The sequence below is a fragment of the Eretmochelys imbricata genome, chromosome 2 (genome assembly GCF_965152235.1).
Source record: "Eretmochelys imbricata isolate rEreImb1 chromosome 2, rEreImb1.hap1, whole genome shotgun sequence".
NCBI lineage: Eukaryota > Metazoa > Chordata > Testudines > Cheloniidae > Eretmochelys > Eretmochelys imbricata.
Window position 1 is genome coordinate 257,596,312 of NC_135573.1, and position 19,049 is coordinate 257,615,360.

General features: G+C 43.6%; 1 protein-coding gene across 1 annotated transcript in view; it reads right to left on the bottom strand.

Moving 5' to 3' along the window:
• The window catches only part of DLEC1 (DLEC1 cilia and flagella associated protein), a 56,862-nt gene extending 43,746 nt beyond the window's left edge, over nucleotides 1-13,116 (bottom strand). Inside the window, exons 1-5 of the mRNA XM_077808418.1 lie at nucleotides 13,042-13,116; nucleotides 7,632-7,772; nucleotides 4,431-4,587; nucleotides 3,713-3,823; nucleotides 245-441 (exon numbers count right to left, since the gene is read on the bottom strand). Of these exons, the coding sequence (XP_077664544.1) occupies nucleotides 245-441; nucleotides 3,713-3,823; nucleotides 4,431-4,587; nucleotides 7,632-7,772; nucleotides 13,042-13,116 (681 nt within the window). The remainder of the gene's footprint in view (nucleotides 1-244; nucleotides 442-3,712; nucleotides 3,824-4,430; nucleotides 4,588-7,631; nucleotides 7,773-13,041) is intronic.
• Nucleotides 13,117-19,049: the final 5,933 nt, after the last annotated feature.

Sequence of the window (19,049 nt, forward strand, 5' to 3'; positions counted from 1 at the left end):
GTCAAATACAGCAGCTTTTGGGGGGGGGGGTGTTATATAAAATACCTATTCCTGATTACTTAGGCTTTATGTAACAGTATAGAATTTCACCCTCAGCAAACTACCGTATTTTTCTCTTCTCCAACATGGAAAGCAACAACTTACACTAAAATAGCAATGTGCTAGGACTTGCCTCTTTCTACAGGGATAGCAATAAGTCCTAAACTGTTTGACGGGCTAAAAAGAGTGCATCTCTGAAATATACCTTACTTGATTGTTTCTTAGTCTGATGTCTAGGCTCAGGAGTTGAAGTCAGCGTTAAGGTGGATAAAGATACATCTGGCAGACTATCTAATGTTTTCCTCAAGTGTGGGATTTCTGTATGTTTCTGATCCCGTGGACTTTTAGAAATGAGTTGTTTAAAACTAAGCGTCTCCTTGATATAGTCAGGCTCTTTTTTTCCTGCAGTTCAAAGAAAAGTATTGACATTTTCTGAGCAATAGGGAGAAAAGTATTCATTTTAGAAACTTACTGTAAGCAGAGAAACATTAATAGGGCTGTCAATTAATTGCCGTTAACTCATGCAATTAACTCGAAAAAATTAATCGCGATTAATCTCAGTTTTAATCAAACTGTTAAACGATAGACTACCAATTGAAATGTATTAAATATTTTGGGTGTTTTTCTAGATTTTCATATACATTGCATTCTGTGTTGTAATTGAAATCAAAGTGTATATTATTTTTACTACAAATATTTTCACTGTAAAAATGATAAACAAAAGAAATAGCATTTTTCAATTCACCTCATACAAGTACTGTAGTGCAATCTCGTTATCGTGAAAGTGCAACTTACAAATGTAGATTTTTTTGTTACATAACTGCACTCAAAAATAAAACAATGTAAAACTTTAGAGCCTGCAAGTCCACTCAGTCCTACTTCTTGTTCAGCCAATTGCTAAGACAAACAAGTTTGTTTACATTTACAGGAGATAATGCTGTCCTCTTCTTATTTACAATGTCACCTGAAAGTGAGAACAGGCATTTGCATGGCACTTTTGTAGCTGGCATTGCAAGGTATTTACGTACCAGATATGCTAAACATTCGTATGCCTCTTCATGCTTCAGCCACCATTCCAGAGCACATGCTTCCATGCTGATGACACTTGTTAAAAAAATAACGTGTTAATTAAATTTGTGACTGAACGTTTTTGGGGAGAATTGTATGTCCCCTGGTCTGTGTTTTACCTGCATTCTGCCACATATTTCATGTTATAGTCGTCTCGGATGATGACCCAGCACATGTTATTTGTTTTAAGAACACTTTCACTGCAGATCTGACAAAACGCAAAGAAGGAACCAATGTGAGATTTCTAAAGATAGCCACAGCACTTGAACCAAGGTTTAAGAATCTGAAGTGCTTTCCAAAATCTGAGTGGGACGAGGTGTGGAGCATACTTTCAGAAGCCTTAAAAAAGCAACACTCCAATGCGGAAATTACAGAACCCGAACGACTAAAAAAGAAAATCAACCTTCTGCTAGTGGCATCTGACTTAGATAATGAAAATGAGTATGCGTGGGTCAATACTGCTTTGGATTGTTATGCAGCAGAACCCATCATAAGCATGGATGCATGTCCCCTGGAATGGTGGTTGAAGCATGAAGGGACATATGAATCTTCAGTGCATTTGGCACGTAAATATCTTGCGACGCCAGCTACAACAGTGCGACAAGAACACCTGTTCTCACTTTCAGGTGACATTGTAATCAAGAAGCGGGCAGCATTATATCTCCTGCAAATGTAAACAAATTTGATTGGCTGAACAAGAAGTAGGACTGAGTGGACTTGCAGGCTCTAAAATTTTACATTGTTTTATTTTTGAATGCAGTTTTTTTTGTACATAATTCTACACTTGTAAATTCAACTTTCATGATAAAGAGATTGCACTACAGTACTTGTATTAGGTGAACTGAATACTACGATTTCTTTTTTTTTTTATAGTTCAAATACTTGTAATCAAAAATAAATATAAAGTGAGCACTGTACACTTGGTATTCTGTGTTGTAATTGAAATCAATATATTTGAAAATGTAGAAAACATCCAAAAATATTTAAATAAATGGTATTCAATTATTGTTTAACAGTGCGATTAATTGCACTATTAATCACAATTAATTTTTTTAATTGCTTGAGAGCCCTAATTATTAATAATACAAGATTGGTCTTGGAGTTAGCAAAACAACTAAATATTTAAGTGCTCTAGTGTTTCCGCCATATTTACAGTTTATTTTGTTACAAGTAGGTTAATCTGTTTCAATCACAAATCATACTGATAACATTTAGGACAAACTTACAATGATCAAAATACAATAATAATAAAATAATAATAAATAAATAAATAAATAAATAATAAAGATATTACCTCACCTACTTTGTCTCTCTAATACCCTGGGACCAACACAGTTACAACAACACTGCATTCAACTTCTTTAACACCCTTTATTTGAGGATCTTAATATGATCTAAAAACAGTTAATTAAGCCTTATAACTCCTCTCTGAGGTAGATAAGTTACTATCTCCACTTTACAAATGGATAAACAGAGTTGATAAAAAAAATGGAATTCTCACACTGAAGAAATTCCAAGATTTGAAATTTCATATCATCCTTAATTTGGACAAAAAGTAGAAACCACGGATTTTTTTGCAAAATGAAATGTTCTGAAATATTTCATTTTGACCGTATTGAAATGTTTTGTTTATATATGTGTGTGTGTGAAAATGATAAAATCAAAGTGGAACATTTCACCTTATTGAAAAAAAGTTTTGATAAAGTAAAAATGAAATATTTTGACATTATTAAAAACGTTTTGATACTTTCCCATAAAAATTTCAGACAAAATTAATATGTTCTCATAACACATTTCAATTTAACCAAATCAGCATTTTAGATGGAAAAACATTCTGTTAGAAAATTTTTGATCAGCTCTAAAACAAAGGCACAGAGATTAATCAGAACAAATTTTTAAAATAAAAACTGCTTTCATTTAAATAATTTAATTATTTGTCTGCTCTGTTTATCACATAAATACTGCTGCATTTGCTAATGCAGAAGAATCACAGGGTGAAACTGACCACCACAGATTCGCTGTCTAAAGTGAGTGAGCTGAAAAAAATAAACAAACAGCATTGGTAATGAAAAGTAAATTTGATATTTAAAACAAATTGCAGTTTTAGTAATTTATTAGTTACACAGAAAGGAGAATTTTTGTAATATATTACAAATGTAATATCTTTACTGTGTCCTTTAAGCTAATTCTTAGTACTTTAAATGTTAGGGCTTGTCTATATAAACACTTAGTTCACAACAAGCTGGGTGCAAATCTACCTCACACTAGCCTGCAGCACACAACATCTCTGTGTGGAGCCGGTTGCCATAGACTAAACAGTCTATCGTCCTCCTTAATCTATTCCCATTTCAAAGCAGGGTACATTAAAGTGCACTAGAGAACTGTTAGTGCTCAGCAACATGGTCTACATGGACACCTAGTGCACAACAGGCTACAGCACAGTCAATTTACACCCCAGCTTGCCACGAACTAAGTGTGCATATGGTAAAGCCCTTAGTGATTCTGCTCATTAGGCAGAAGTACAGAGCATTATGCGCAGGCTATCCATGTCTAATTCTTCAGAGCATTATCAGAAATCCGTATTAGTCTCTACTTTAAAAGTTACCTTTAGGTGCTTTGGTAATGGGTATTCTATCAGTGATGTAATCTTCAGGGCAGATTAAATTATGTTTTTTGAGAAGGTCATTATCCACACACCATCGAAAGGAGGACTTCACTACAATATTAAAAAAAAACAAAAACAAACAAAAGATTGGTATTTTAAGATACACTAACAATGGTCAGTCCACATTTCTGTTGTTTCTCCTTCACATCACTACAATGAAGTATTTTGGAGAGAAATATGGTCTGTAAACTGAGCACAGAACTTGACTCAAACAACTCCAGAATTCTAAATTCAGTTCTGATTCATGGCTCTGGGGCCTTGGACCAATCACTTAATCTCTGTGTCAGTTTCCCTGCCTGTAATAACACTTATCAATAGGGCAATTGTGAAGACATTTGTATTAATGATTTTTGTACAGCTGTTTATATATGCTTGCAACAAAATTAAGGTATAGAACCATTAATGGCAGGTTTCAGGCATTGAAAATGACCTGCCCAATTAGTTTCTTATTATGTAAGATTAATTTTTTTCTTTTTGATTCTCTCCTTACAGTTTCTCAGAGCTGCTCTTTTAGTATAAGTGGTATTAAACCCTGGCATTATGATCAAAAGTTCGCTGAAGTCAATGGGAGTCTTTCCATTGACTTAAATAAGCATTGAATTTGGCTCCAGATCCCATAAATGTGTACTGGGATAGGTAACATTCCCAGAAACCTCACCTGGTGGCAATCCAATGTTGTGGAAGTCCTCCCCAACATCTACCTTCAACATGTTCAGAGCCCTTTCTTCTGCTGCTGTTGCTCGAGCTCTTGCCTGAATGATGTGCTTTTCTACTATGTCAACTTCTGTCAGTCGATGGTTATATTCAGTATGAATCTGGCAAGTAGATTGGTGAATGTAAATAAATAAATATATTTTTAGCTATCACAAATTATTACTAATTTCAGTACATGTAATAGAAAAATAAATGTTTTCTGTTTCTTTCTGAAGTCTTGCTAGAATGTTTTTGCTTTACAAGAATAAACTCTCAGAATAGAATGCATTATTTTCTAACATTTAACTTGTGGTGGGGCTTGAAACATTTACCAGATGCCTACCAGTCAGATCACTAAACTTTATAACCAGAGGCAGATATGACGAAAGGAGCCCCTTTACCAATGAATTCCAGGGGCAATACCCTACTGAGAAGCCTGACCTTCAACCTCAACTACTGGAAAGAGGGAAGGTGCTATGCTTGGACCCTGCTTGTGTTCCAGATACTATATCAGGTATATGATTAAATTTAAAGTGTTCTCTCTCCCCTAGTTACTAGAAAGTTTTTTAATTCACTGATTCAGAGCAGGGATTTGAACCAAGTCTCCCACATCCCAGGTGAGTGTCCTAAATAGTAGGCTATTGACTATTCTTCTCTCTCTGTCCTTCTTCCCCGATCCCCCAATTCCATCTTGGATCTGAGAAAATTTCAGTTTCAACAAAACAGCATTCATCATCAATTTTTTCCTACTGGTTTTGAATATCAGCCGTGAAAATGACCAAAGTCTTGTTGATTTCATTCCACAGCTGCTCCAACAAGAGAGGTTTTAAGATTACCTGTCTACAGACTCAGAAAGACTGCACATCTGTTCAGATTTAGGACTAAAAACAACTTTTAAAAACCCTTCAAAACCTGAAAGCTTAAAATCTGCAGTTAAAAGTGAATTGATAGCTCAGTTTCACCCACCTCTAACTTGTAAGTTTTCTGTTCTCCAATAGCAAGCTGGAAAGTGGATTTTGTAAAGCTCTGATTTGCACTGAATATACAGCACATATTGTACCCGTTCCTCAGATGGATAGAGCACCACCCACTTTAAAAGAAAATCTAAATAACTTTCTGATAACATGGTTTATCTTAATGCTAACTACCGCATATACTCGATCATAAGCCGGTTCGTTTATAAGCCGACACCTCCTCCCCAAGAGGGATAAGTAAAAATGGTAAAAACCGTATGACCCTTTCATAAGCCGACCCTATATTTCAGGGGCTGGCAAACTTTGGCTCCCGGCCCATCAGGGTAAGCCGCTGGAGGGTCAGGATGTTTTGTTTACCTGTGGCGCCACTTCCCGCAGTTCCCATTGGCTGGGAACGGCAAACCGCGGCCACTGGGAACTGAGGGGCTCCGTGCCTGCAGACGCTCCAGGTAAACAAAACGACAACGTATTAGATATTCAATTCAATGATTTCATAGAGTTTTAAATCATCAAATTTTGGTGTAGACCCGTTTATAAGCCGACCCCCACTCTTCGATGTGTCACTTTTTTACCAAAATATTCGGCTTCTGAACGAGTATATATGGTACTTCTTTTGGGAAGCATCTTACTTTAAATGACAAGATGTCAATGTTTGAGGAGAGATCATTCAAACACACTACTCAGATATTGTCAAGAAAAAGCAGACTCCATTCACTGGTACCTTCTTAAGAAACTCAATTCAGGAGAAAAATATAGAATCTGAAATTCATGCTTGTCTGTCTTGCAGTCTGTGCATAGGTGATGCGTTGTGGGGTATGCAGGGTCAGGTGCCACACCAGATTTCTGCATGGGCTGCCAGCATGGGGAAGGAGAGGGGCTCTATCCTTCTCCCACTGCCCCTGCCCCCTGGCATGCTCGGCCTCTGACTGTGGCTGCCGGGCCTGGGCAGGAAGCAGAAGGGGCAGAACCAGCCACTTCTTATGCTAGCCGTTCAGGGTCACTGCTCTGTGCGGCATAGTGGCTGCCTGAGAGAGCCTGGTTGGGAAGGTGGCAGGCCCCAGTTAGGCCCAGCTGCTAGGGACAGGGGCCAAGTGAGCCAGAATCCCCTCTCCCCCCAGGCACATTTCCGGCTCACTCAGCCCCTATCCCCAGCAGTCAGGCCCAGGTGCCACCATCTCCCCAGCCAGGATCTCTCGGGCAGTTGCTGCGCTGCACAGAGTCAGCGACCCTCAGTAGCCAGCTTCAGCTGCGTGAGAAATGGCTCTGTCCTGCTCCCCGCCTGGGGCCGGCTCCCAGGGAGAGCAGCCGAACATGCTGGGGAGGGGGGAAGGCACAGCGGGGGAAGGACAGAGTTCCCCCCTGCAGATAATGTTGGTGGGGCGGGGAGAGTGCAGAGGTCCCAGACTGGGCACAGGGCTTGGGGCACCAAGCAGGGGAGACACATGGTGCGGTCATGTCTCTTTGCCTTTAGATTTGTGCCCCCCCAATATGGGGAGGCACGAGTCATCTATGAGTCTGTGAACAGTACGAAGAGATAGATGGTGCCTACAAAATTAACATCTGTTGCCAAAATCAGAATATCTGTTCATTTTAACAGTGATCTCGTCTCCTATTCTCTCGCTCAGCACCTACTGAAGCAACAGGATTACAAAAAATACTTTGCACTTCTATAGCTTTTTTCATCATTTTTGTCTCAAAAGTGCTTTGCAAACATTAATGAATTATGTATCACAACCCACCAGTGAGGTAGGAAATGGTTATATAAGGATCACTTCACTCCATTCAGCAGCTCCTTAAGAGCATACAACAACACTACACAACAATTTATTGAAGGATAGTAAGAAGACTATCACATCCACTTGAAACTGCAGGGAGAATGTAGGGTAAAAGCAGATAGTGCTTTAGGAACTTTAAAGAGAATTGTTTTTTACTTCACATCTGAAAAAACTCCCAGAACAACAGTTAGGAGCATCAGGTGGCTAATACCTGAGATGAGAGGCTACACAAGCAAAATTGGTCTTAAGAAGGGTATTTGCCACTAGCATTCAAACTGTTCATGAAAATCTCGTTGCGATTCTAGGAAACCATTGTGAAAAAAAATCCTGGGAGGTCTGAATTAACATTGACAAACATTTTGCTAAATCTCAGAACAGCTCTGAAAATTGCCTCTGTTTTTTGTTTATTTGCTTTACCTTTTGCAGCTCCCCCACAAACTTCTCATGATAGAGATTGTCTCCTCCACGGGACTTGATCAGATTTGTTCCAGTGTCCATCCCTATAACATCTGCAGTATACGTGCTCTTAAAGACGCTAGTCAACAAATGAGAAATGTCCTGAAGGGGAAAAATTTAGGGTGAGAAATTGTTAATCTTTAGAAACAGAGACAGGATTGAGGGTGAGGGGCATGAATATTAAACCATACATGCAACAGTGATTAAATCAGTTTGCAGAGTAACAGCCGTGTTAGTCTGTATTCGCAAAAAGAAAAGGAGTACTTGTGGCACCCTAGAGACTAACCAATTTATTTGAGCATAAGCTTTCGTGAGCTACAGCTCACTTCATCGGATGCATACTGTGGAAAGTTTAGCAGATCTTATTATATACACACAAAGCATGAAAAAATGCCTCCTCCCACCCCACTCTCCTGCTGGTAATAGCTTATCTAAAGTGATCACTTTCCTTACAATGTGTATGATAATCAAGGTGGGCCGAATCATAGAATATCAGGGTTGGAAGGGACCCCTGAAGGTCATCTAGTCCAACCCCCTGCTCGAAGCAGGACCAATTCCCAGTTAAATCATCCCAGCCAGGGCTTTGTCAAGCCTGACCTTAAAAACTTCCAAGGAAGGAGATTCCACCACCTCCCTAGGCAACGCATTCCAGTGTTTCACCACCCTCTTAGTGAAAAAGTTTTTCCTAATATCCAATCTAAACCTCCCCCACTGCAACTTGAGGCCATTACTCCTCGTTCTGTCATCTGCTACCATTGAGAACAGTCTAGAGCCATCCTCTTTGGAACCCCCTTTCAGGTAGTTGAAAGCAGCTATCAAATCCCCCCTCATTCTTCTCTTCTGCAGGCTAAACAATCCCAGCTCCCTCAGCCTCTCCTCATAAGTCATGTGTTCTAGACCCCTAATCATTTTTGTTGCCCTTCGCTGGACTCTCTCCAATTTATCCACATCCTTCTTGTAGTGTGGGGCCCAAAACTGGACACAGTACTCCAGATGAGGCCTCACCAATGTCGAATAGAGGGGGACGATCACGTCCCTCGATCTGCTCGCTATGCCCCTACTTATACATCCCAAAATGCCATTGGCCTTCTTGGCAACAAGGGCACACTGCTGACTCATATCCAGCTTCTCGTCCACTGTCACCCCTAGGTCCTTTTCCGCAGAACTGCTGCCTAGCCATTCGGTCCCTAGTCTGTAGCGGTGCATTGGATTCTTCCGTCCTAAGTGCAGGACCCTGCACTTATCCTTGTTGAACCTCATCAGATTTCTTTTGGCCCAATCCTCCAATTTGTCTAGGTCCTTCTGTATCCTATCCCTCCCCTCCAGCGTATCTACCACTCCTCCCAGTTTAGTATCGTCCGCAAATTTGCTGAGAGTGCAATCCACACCATCCTCCAGATCATTTATGAAGATATTGAACAAAACCGGCCCCAGGACTGACCCCTGGGGCACTCCACTTGACACCGGCTGCCAACTAGACATGGAGCCATTGATCACTACCCGTTGAGCCCGACAATCTAGCCAGCTTTCTACCCACCCTATAGTGCATTCATCCAGCCCATACTTCCTTAACTTGCTGACAAGAATACTGTGGGAGACCGTGTCAAAAGCTTTGCTAAAGTCAAGAAACAATACATCCACTGCTTTCCCTTCATCCACAGAACCAGTAATCTCATGATAAAAGGCGATTAGATTAGTCAGGCATGACCTTCCCTTGGTGAATCCATGCTGGCTGTTCCTGATCACTTTCCTCTCACGCAAGTACTTCAAGATTGATTCTTTGAGGACCTGCTCCATGATTTTTCCAGGGACTGAGGTGAGGCTGACTGGCCTGTAGTTCCCAGGATCCTCCTTCTTCCCTTTTTTAAAGATTGGCACTACATTAGCCTTTTTCCAGTCATCCGGGACTTCCCCGGTTCGCCACGAGTTTTCAAAGATAATGGCCAATGGCTCTGCAATCACAGCCGCCAATTCCTTCAGCACTCTCGGATGCAACTCGTCCAGCCCCATGGACTTGTGCACGTCCAGCTTTTCTAAATAGTCCCTAACCACCTCTATCTCCACAGAGGGCTGGCCATCTCTTCCCCATTTTGTGATGCCCAGCGTAGCAGTCTGGGAGCTGACCTTGTTAGTGAAAACAGAGGCAAAAAAAGCATTGAGTACATTAGCTTTTTCCACATCCTCTGTCACTAGGTTGCCTCCCTCATTCAGTAAGGGGCCCACACTTTCCTTGGCTTTCTTCTTGTTGCCAACATACCTGAAGAAACCCTTCTTGTTACTCTTGACATCTCTCGCTAGCTGCAGCTCCAGGTGCGATTTGGCCCTCCTGATTTCATTCCTACATGCCCGAGCAATATTTTTATACTTTTCCCTGGTCATATTTCCAACACAAATCCAGGTTTCCTCCGCCCACCCCCCCCCCCCCCACACACAAACTCACTCTCCTGCTGGTAATAGCTTATCCAAAGTGACCACCCTCCTTACATTGTGTATGATAATCAAGGTGGGCCATTGCCTTCAGCCCCCAACTAAAACCCCTCCAACGCATTATTAAGGATTTACAACCTATCCTGAAGGATGACCCAACACTCTCACAAATCTTGGGAGACAGGCCAGTCCTTGCCTGCAGACAGCCCCCCAACCTGAAGCAAATACTCACCAGCAACCACATACCACACAACAGAACCACTAACCCAGGAACCTATCCTTGCAACAAAGCCCGTTGCCAACTGTGCCCACATATCTATTCAGGGGACACCATCACAGGGCCTAATAACATCAGCCACACTATCAGAGGCTCGTTCACCTGCACATCCACCAATGTGTTATATGCCATCATGTGCCAGCAATGCCCCTCTGCCATGTACATTGGTCAAACTGGACAGTCTTTACGTAAAAGAGTAAATGGACACAAATCAGATGTCAAGAATTATAACATTCATAAACCAGTCGGAGAACACTTCAATCTCTCTGGTCACGCGATTACAGACATGAAAGTCGCTATTTTACAACAAAAAAACTTCAAATCCAGACTCCAGCGAGAAACTGCTGAATTGGAATTCATTCGCAAATTGGATACAATTAACTTAGGCTTGAATAGAGACTGGGAGTGGCTTAGTCATTATGCAAGGTAGCCTATTTCCCCTTGTTTTTTCCTACCACCCCCCCCCCCCCCCCGAGACGTTCTTGTTAAACCCTGGATTTGTGCTGGAAATGGCCCACCTTGATTATCATACACAATGTAAGGAGAGTGGTCACTTTGGATAAGCTATTACCAGCAGGAGAGTGAGTTGGGGGGGGGGGGTGAGAAAACCTGGATTTGTGCTGGAAATGGCCCAACTTGATTATCATACACATTGTAAGGAGAGTGACCACTTTAGATAAGCTATTACCAGCAGGAGAGTGGGGTGGGAGGAGGTATTTTTTCATGCTTTGTGTGTATATAATAAGATCTGCTAAACTTTCCACAGTATGCATCCGATGAAATGAGCTGTAGCTCACGAAAGCTTATGCTCAAATAAATTGGTTAGTCTCTAAGGTGCCACAAGTACTCCTTTTCTTTTTGTAAATCAGTTTGGTTCCACAGCAGTAGCTTCAGATTACCAGTGCTTTGGTAAGAAAGGGGACTATGTACATAATGTTCTGGATATAGAAGCTCTGTGTATCTATTTGCTTTATAGAAATCTGGGTTATATAAAGATATAGGCTGCAAAAGCAAATTCCATTCAGATCCTCCAGAGAATGGCTGGGTGGGTGGCTAGGTGTGGACTTTCTAGGGCTGGAAGGCTCTGTCTGTAAAGGACTATCTGCAGGGGGGAATTGGGGTCTGCCAGAGAGGGGACTTAGGAGGTAGAGGAAATGTCAGATGGTGGTGGAAAGGGGGTCCTGTCTGCAGTGGATACTATAGGGGCACAGAAGGGGGGTTCACAGGAAGGTCCAAGAGAGGCGTGTCTGAGAGGGAGTGTGTGTACAGGGGTGTCTTTCTGGATAGGCTGGGGGGTGTCTCTCCAAGTGGGGCAAAGAGGCTCCCTGCTGGAGCTCTGAATGGGTTGGGGTGTCCAGGCACAGTGAATGGGCTGCTGGGGTGTGTGCGTCTCTCTCTCTCTTTGTGATTCATAGATCCCTAGCCCAGAAGGGACCATTGTGATCATCTGGTTTGACTTCCTGTATATCACAGGCCATAGAAATCCCCCCCCCTTCCCCCGCCCCCCGGCAAATCCCAAGAGCAGATATTTTAGAAAAACATTCCATCTTGATTTTATAATGGTCAGTGATGGAGACTCCACCATGACCCTTGGTAAATTGTTTCAATGTTTTATTACCCTGTTAAAAATCTACACCATGTTTCTAGTCTGAATTTGCCTAGCTTCAACTTCCAGCCATTGGATCATGGGTGGAGGGGGTGTCTCTGAGGGTGGAGGTGGCATCGGGGTGTGGTTGCGGGAGGTATCTCTGTGGAGGGGGTCTCCAGCGGGGAAGGGGGGGGTGTCTCTAAGGCAGAGGGGCGTCTGGGAAGTGTTGGTCTGGAGGGGGGAAGGCCCTGGGGGGGGGGAAGTATTGGAGGGTGAGAGAGGGAGGTTTGTGTGTGTGGAGGGCCCTGCAGGGGCAGGGGAATCAGTTTTTGAGGGCAGGGGAAGGACCGGGCAGGAGCATTGGTCTTTGAGTGCAGGGTAGGGGGTTGATCTCTGAAGGCAGGGGAGGACTTTGGGGGGGGGGGGGGGGGGAAGAGAAGGTTCTGAGGAGGGAGGGCCCTACGGGGCGGGGGGGGGTCGGTCTCTGAGGGGGGAGGGCCCAGCTGGCCTGGTGGGGTCGGTCTTGGAGGGGCCTGCTGTGGGGGGTTGGTCTCGCAGGGAGAAGGGTCCTGGGGGGTCGGTCTCAAAGAGGGGAGGGTCTGTCTCGGGGGGTGGGGGGGGAAGGTCCTGCTGGCCTGGGGGTCTGTCTAGGAGGGGAGGGGGTTGGTCTCAGAGGGGGGAGGACCCTGCTGGCGGGGGGGCCCTGCTGGCCTGAGGGGGGTCGGTCTTGGAGGGGGGGGCTCGGTCCCGTGGGGGGTCGGTCCCGGGGAGGCCCTGCTGGCCTGGGGGGGGTTGGTCTCGGGGGGGGGGCACCCTGCTGGCCTGGGGGGGGCCTTGCTGGCCTGCGGGGGTCGGTCTCGGGGGGGAGGCCTGCTGGCCTGGGGGAGTTAGTCTCGGGGAGGGCACCCTACTGGCCTGGGGGGGGCCTTGGTGGCCTGCGGGGGTCGGTCTCGGGGGGGGGTCCTGCTGGCCTGGGGGGGTCGGTCTCGGGGGGGGGGGGCTCAGTCTCGGGGGGGCCCTGCTGGCCTGGGGCGGGGGTCGGTCTCGGAGGCGGGGAAGGGCCATGCCGGGGCCGTTACCTGAGTCCGCTCGGAGGCGGGTCTGTGTCTGTCCATGGAGGGCTCAGGGCTGCTGGGGGCCCCGCCCGCCGCCATCCCCCACGCGGGGCCCGGAGGCCAGGCAGCCCCGGCCCCGCCGCTCGCACCGGGCAGGCTCGGCCGGAGCCTGTCGCTAGGGGAGCGGCCGGCTCAGTTTACCAGCGCCCTGCCCTAGCGACGGCGCCTCCTCCCAGCCAGCAGCGGGTTCCTCCCGCGCCGGGGCTGGCGAGCGCCTGGGCGCCATCGCGCCCCTTCCTTGGGGAGACCGCCCTGGGGGCAGCAGGGAGCGCAGAGCTGGGGCTGGGCGGGTAGCAGTGTTTGTAGCCCCCCCACCCCGTCCCCTTTCTGGAGGTGCGCTGTGGTCGTCACTTAGCGGTATTCACCCTCTCCCTCCTCTCTGTGACATGGCCCCTGCCCCCTCGCAGGCTGCCCCACAGCCTGAGATCTAGCCCTGGGCTTATGACCCCGGATTTCGCTCCCCACCAGGCCACACTTCCAGCTCTGGGGGCTCCTGGTAGCCTTTGCTTTTCCTGTCTCAGTTCACTCTAGGTCAGTGGGTCCCAAACTTTAACAGCCTGTGAACCCCTTTCACGAAAATGTCAAGTCTGGCGAACCCAAAGCTCCTAAAAAATGAATGTTTCCGGGGATTTTCTCCTTTACCTGAGTATAAATTATAAAAGCAGTGATCTTGGAAATATACAATTTGTTTTTATGACATGCTTATTACACACGATTTATTATTAATTATTATTTATCATTACAGTAGTTTTATTACATTATGAAAACGGCAACACTCTTCCAAGATCTCACTTTGGTATCTTGTATCACTTTGAATAAGCCTGTAATAAGACAAGGCTCCTATGTTTCATCAAGGAATATCCGATGTGAAACAGCATGAAAGTATTTAAGAAGCCAACGCAAACAGTTTCTCCGCCACAAGCATTCAGGTCTTGAGCAGTCCAGGTAAACGACACATTAAAACAAAGCTTCAACCTGTTCTTCATAATAATTTTAAAAACAATACTAGCTGCCTATTTAATTTTAAAAACAGCAAAAAATATCCACCTCCCTTTCCATTTCTTATAAGGAGTCTTGAAGTTTAAATCTCCTCAGTGTGATAGATATGCTTGCTTTGATCTGCTTCGCTCTTGGAAGTCCAGGGGCTCCAGGCTGCTGGCCCCATGCTGCCTGGGGTCTCTAAGGACAGCTCTGTCCGCCATTAGGGAATTTTTCCCTGAGAACCCCCTGTAACATTTCATGAACCCCAGTTTGGGAACCACTGCTCTAATGCATCACAGCTGGGCTAATATCCCTCTCCCCTCTTTTCCCCCTCAATAATGGAGAAACTATGAGGCTTCCTGACACCATCCCACTATGTAATTATTATTAATAATAAAAGTAGTTGGAACTGGTCAACAATGCAGCAAAACAATTCTGAAAAAATGTGAAATTTCAAAGAAGTTTTTTTTCCTTTTGCAGGGCTTAACAGGGATCCTTTTGTCATTTTTTGTAATATTTTTATCAAAGTAGTTATGTAAATTAATAAGCACTTTGATTAAATGATTTAAAATGGCAAAAAATAAAAAAAATGGAGAAGGTTGATAGTTTTGCAAAAAAAAGGGGGGGGGGTTCAACAAAAAAAACATTTCATTCAGAACATTTCAGCCAGTTCTAATATTGGTTTATTAACCTGCTCCTACTAAAGTCATTGGGAAAGCCCCTACTGAGTTGAATGGGAGCAGGGCATTTGGAGCACTGCCCTGAAGAATTTACATGGCCATTATGAATGGCGTAATCCTGATAATAATGAGAACCTCAGTGCTCAACACCTCTTAGAATTAGGCCTAAAACAAACATAAAACCAGACAAGGTAGGAACCTCATATCTGACTTGGAGGGAACACATCTAGGGATAATTAAATAATACAGTTGACTTGATCACTCAGTTCTTGCCCTTTCTGTTGAGACTACCAGCAAGTGCTAGTAGCAATAGTAGATTTTGTAGTAATGGACTGAAATCATCATCTCCTGACATATAAGCAGTCAAAAAGCCATACACTGTTCCCTCTAAGCTGTGTGCGTGTGTGCGTGCACACGCAGATCCTAAACCCCGCGCACACGGTGAAACACCGTGTGCACAAAACTTTGCACAGAAGCACAAAATTTTGCCCAGAAGAAATTTTTTGCACACATGGCCTGTCAAAAATTTGCGCAGAAGAAATTTTTTGCACACGCAGCCTGTCAAAAATTAGAGGGAACATTGGATGGGAATGACTTTTACTCACTACCATTATAGGTGGACTATAAACTGGTTCCCTAGAAGTGAAAGGCTTCTTAGTTCAGTCCTCCCTTTTTTCTGTTCCTATCTAATTGTATAAGCTTGGAACATGTTTATAGTGGTTGTACTGGCAGTCTTATTTTGGTGGTAAAATATGACAGTGCTGTTTGCCATAACTACATTCCCAGTATTTTTTATTTTGCCGCCCCCACCCCCCTTTTTTTCTGCTTCTGACTTAGACTGAGAGAGCTGCATTGTAATTCATATCACTTTTCTACAACCACCAAGGTAGTTAACCAGCATGAAGGCCTCTTCAGATATGGCTTGGGGCAGAAAAATACATGATGGTGTCAAATACTGGCTAAGGTGCATGCATGCTTCTGCCCCTTGGTGACTGCTGTAGCTCACGAAAGCTTGTGCTCAAATAAATTTGTTAGTGTCTAAGGTGCCACAGGTACTCCTTTTCTTTTTGCAGATACAGAGTAACATGGCTGCTACTCTGAAACCTTAATTTGCAGAAAATAGCCCACCTACAGAAGCTACTCCTAGCTAGTGGGCATTCGTTCATTCAGGGTGAGCAAAAAAGTCCTGGGTTCTTTTCTCTCTACTCTTGTGCAATGTTGGGTGACCAGATAGCAAGTGTGAAAAATTGGCACGGGGGTGGGGGGTAATTGGCACCTATATAAGAAAAAGCTGCAAATATCAGAATTGTCTCCATAAAATCGGGACATCTGGTCACCCTAGCGCAATGTAGCTAACAATAGTTGTGTTTATATGTATGCAGTGCATGGATTAATTACAATAGGATAAATGGAACAATCCTTCCTACATCAGGCCATTAAACTCTGCATTTCCCTTGTATAATATGTTATCAAATGAGATTCTTAGAAATCTAGAGATCACATCGTTTACTAGGAAATGAAAATGCCATAGTTTCTTATCACGTGCAGGGGAAGTTCAGGGTTTCTAAAATATCCTGCTTAGGAGACTAAGGCCAATCAGAGAAATTGCTGTCATCTGGCACCAGTTTCAGTTTTCATCTAGTATTGCCAGGTGCAAATGTTTTCCCATAAAAAAGGATTATGACTATTCTTTCTGATGGCACCCTGTGAATTTACATATGTTCTTGCCTTTAAAACTGGCCCTGCATGTCAGCATGCAGATGTGTCAGTCCTTCAAGATACCAAGTTTTTTAGTCATCTGTTGTTACAGTTGACTATAACATCTATGGACTTACCTGGAAAGTCAATAAAATCCAATATTCTTTTAGCAGTTCTTTCCGGTGGACCAAAATAAGCTCAGATAGAGTAGTGGCAATCGGAAAGATGTTTTTGTTTAAAATAATGTGTGGTTCAACACTGAAAAGTGTCTATCAAAATAGCTTTGCGGGGTTTCATATTTCTTGTCTCACAATTACTTATAAATCAGGTCTGTTCAGTTTTTATAGGTAAAAATGTTTTTTTCTAACTTCTGCCTTGAAAACTCACCCTGGAATCTGAAAGTCAAGCTGGAGTCTTTCCGTTCACTAATCAAATAAGGAACCTGCAGTCAGAATTTAAGGGCTGATTCAAAGCTGACTGAAGTAAGTTGAAAATCTCCCACTGACTTCAGAGATTTTAGATTAGGCCTACTTTCCACCTCCCCATTATTAACATATGTAAACTGAATATATATATATAGTTTCAAATGAGCCAGATGTTTCTCATTAACATGAATCTAATAAATTCACATTCCCACACAAGTACAGTATTACAAATCTTATTAATAACACACATACCTCACCTTCTAATTCCACCTTATTTAGCCATCAAAGAAACAAGAGGGTTCTCAGAGCTCTAGCTTATGACAACACAAATACCAGTTTAGAAAGTACTGTCTAAAGTACACATTGTCCAGATATAAATAGTTACTCTTACTTCCAATGTATGAGATCTTCCAGAAATGTTTCCCTTCTTCTGGCATTTTTCCTCTGTATATTATGTAAGTCATAACCAGCTGCTATCTATTTTCCTTCATTTATGAGTCATTTGCCCTGTTTCTCTTCTGGTTATTCCACCTTTAAAAGACCCATTTCTGTCTGATCACCCTTATATCATTGTCTGTATATTTATTTTGTTCAAACTCCAGAAATGGTAACCACACATTATAAAATGTGCTTGATCCTAATAGAAGATGATCATTTTTTTTCTTTTGCAATAATTTCCCATGTCTTATTTCTCCGTGCCATATAGATCATTGTTGCAACCACTGTTATATATTTGCAACAAATCTTGTACAAAGGTTATCAAGTGAGGTGTCTATGAAAAAGTTATGATTTGCTGCTTATGATTATGCTATCTGTATGCATGGATCATTTTTGTATTTGAAGTTATGAATATTGGCTCTATACCTGGATTTCAAATATTTGCTCCTAAAATAACACCCAGGAAGTAGTTAGCCAGTACATCTTGGAGGAACTATTCAAATTGAGTGGTCCATCAAAAGAACAATGGACCATGGGAGACACCTATTTACACTTAATGGATTTTCCTGCAATGACTAGGTGAAATGCGTGGACATGTGACTTGCCCATGTGACTCCAAACTCCATCTTGTTGCTGTAATCTTGTTGCTGTAAGAACAATGGGTTTCCCTCCACATGGCAGAGGATATAAAAGGACCTGGAAACCCCTCCATTTTGCCTCTATTTTGCTCTAGCTCAAACCTCTGGACTATGAACTTATATTAATAGGAGCATTCTAACCAATGGACTGAGGACCTTCCAATGATTTCGAAACAGCCAGAGACTTGACTTAAGCCAGCAGTTTATTCCATCACTGCTACAAGCCTGAACCAAGAACTTTGCAATTACTGTATGTATTTGATTCCTTAAACCAATTTTAACTCTCACCTTTCTTTCTTTCTTTCTTTCTTTCTTTTTATAAATATCCTTTTAGATACTAAAGGATTAGCATCAGCGTGATTTTTGGGTAAGAACTGGGTTATATATTGACCTGGGTGTGTGGCTAGTCCTTTGGGATCAGAAGAACCTATTATTTGATGAGAGAGGGCCGGCTCCAGGCACCAATGAAGGAAGCAGATGCCTGGGGCTGCCAATAGAAAGTGGCGGCACTCCGTTCATTATTGGGGCGGCACGTCCGGGTCTTCAGCAGCAATTCGGCGGCAGGTCCTTCATTCCCTCTCTCCCTCCCTCTTCAGCGGCAGCTCAATTGGGTTTTGTTTTTTTTTTCTTCGCCACCCCTTCCCCATCATAGGAATGCCTTTGGGTTGAGGGGGAGGTTTGGGGAGAAGAGAGCTCTTCCTTCCTCTTCTGATTGGTTGCACGGCCCCAAGAGGCATGGCAGTAGGGAAGGCAGCCAATGAGAAGGGGTTCCCCCAGGCAGGACTCATATTCGCTACAGGGCTGGAGCTTCTCACATCTGTGACACTCTCCAGGGGTACCCAGGGTTGTGAGATGTCTGCCCACTACCTGCCCTTACTGTAAAGCAATCTGATGTAGGCTTGCTATGGGTCAGCTCCCAGAAATGAACAGCCTCTGGTAACACAAGCACTGCCTTCCAGGCCTCCGCAGGCCTCGCTTGCTCGGTGCAGGCTAGGAGCAGGCACACACTAACCCCTGAGTCCTCTGAGTATTCTCTGTAGCATCCAGCCCTTTTTTCACTGAACTCTCACAGAATGACCAGGCCTGCTGTTCCCAAAGGAGCGGTACACACC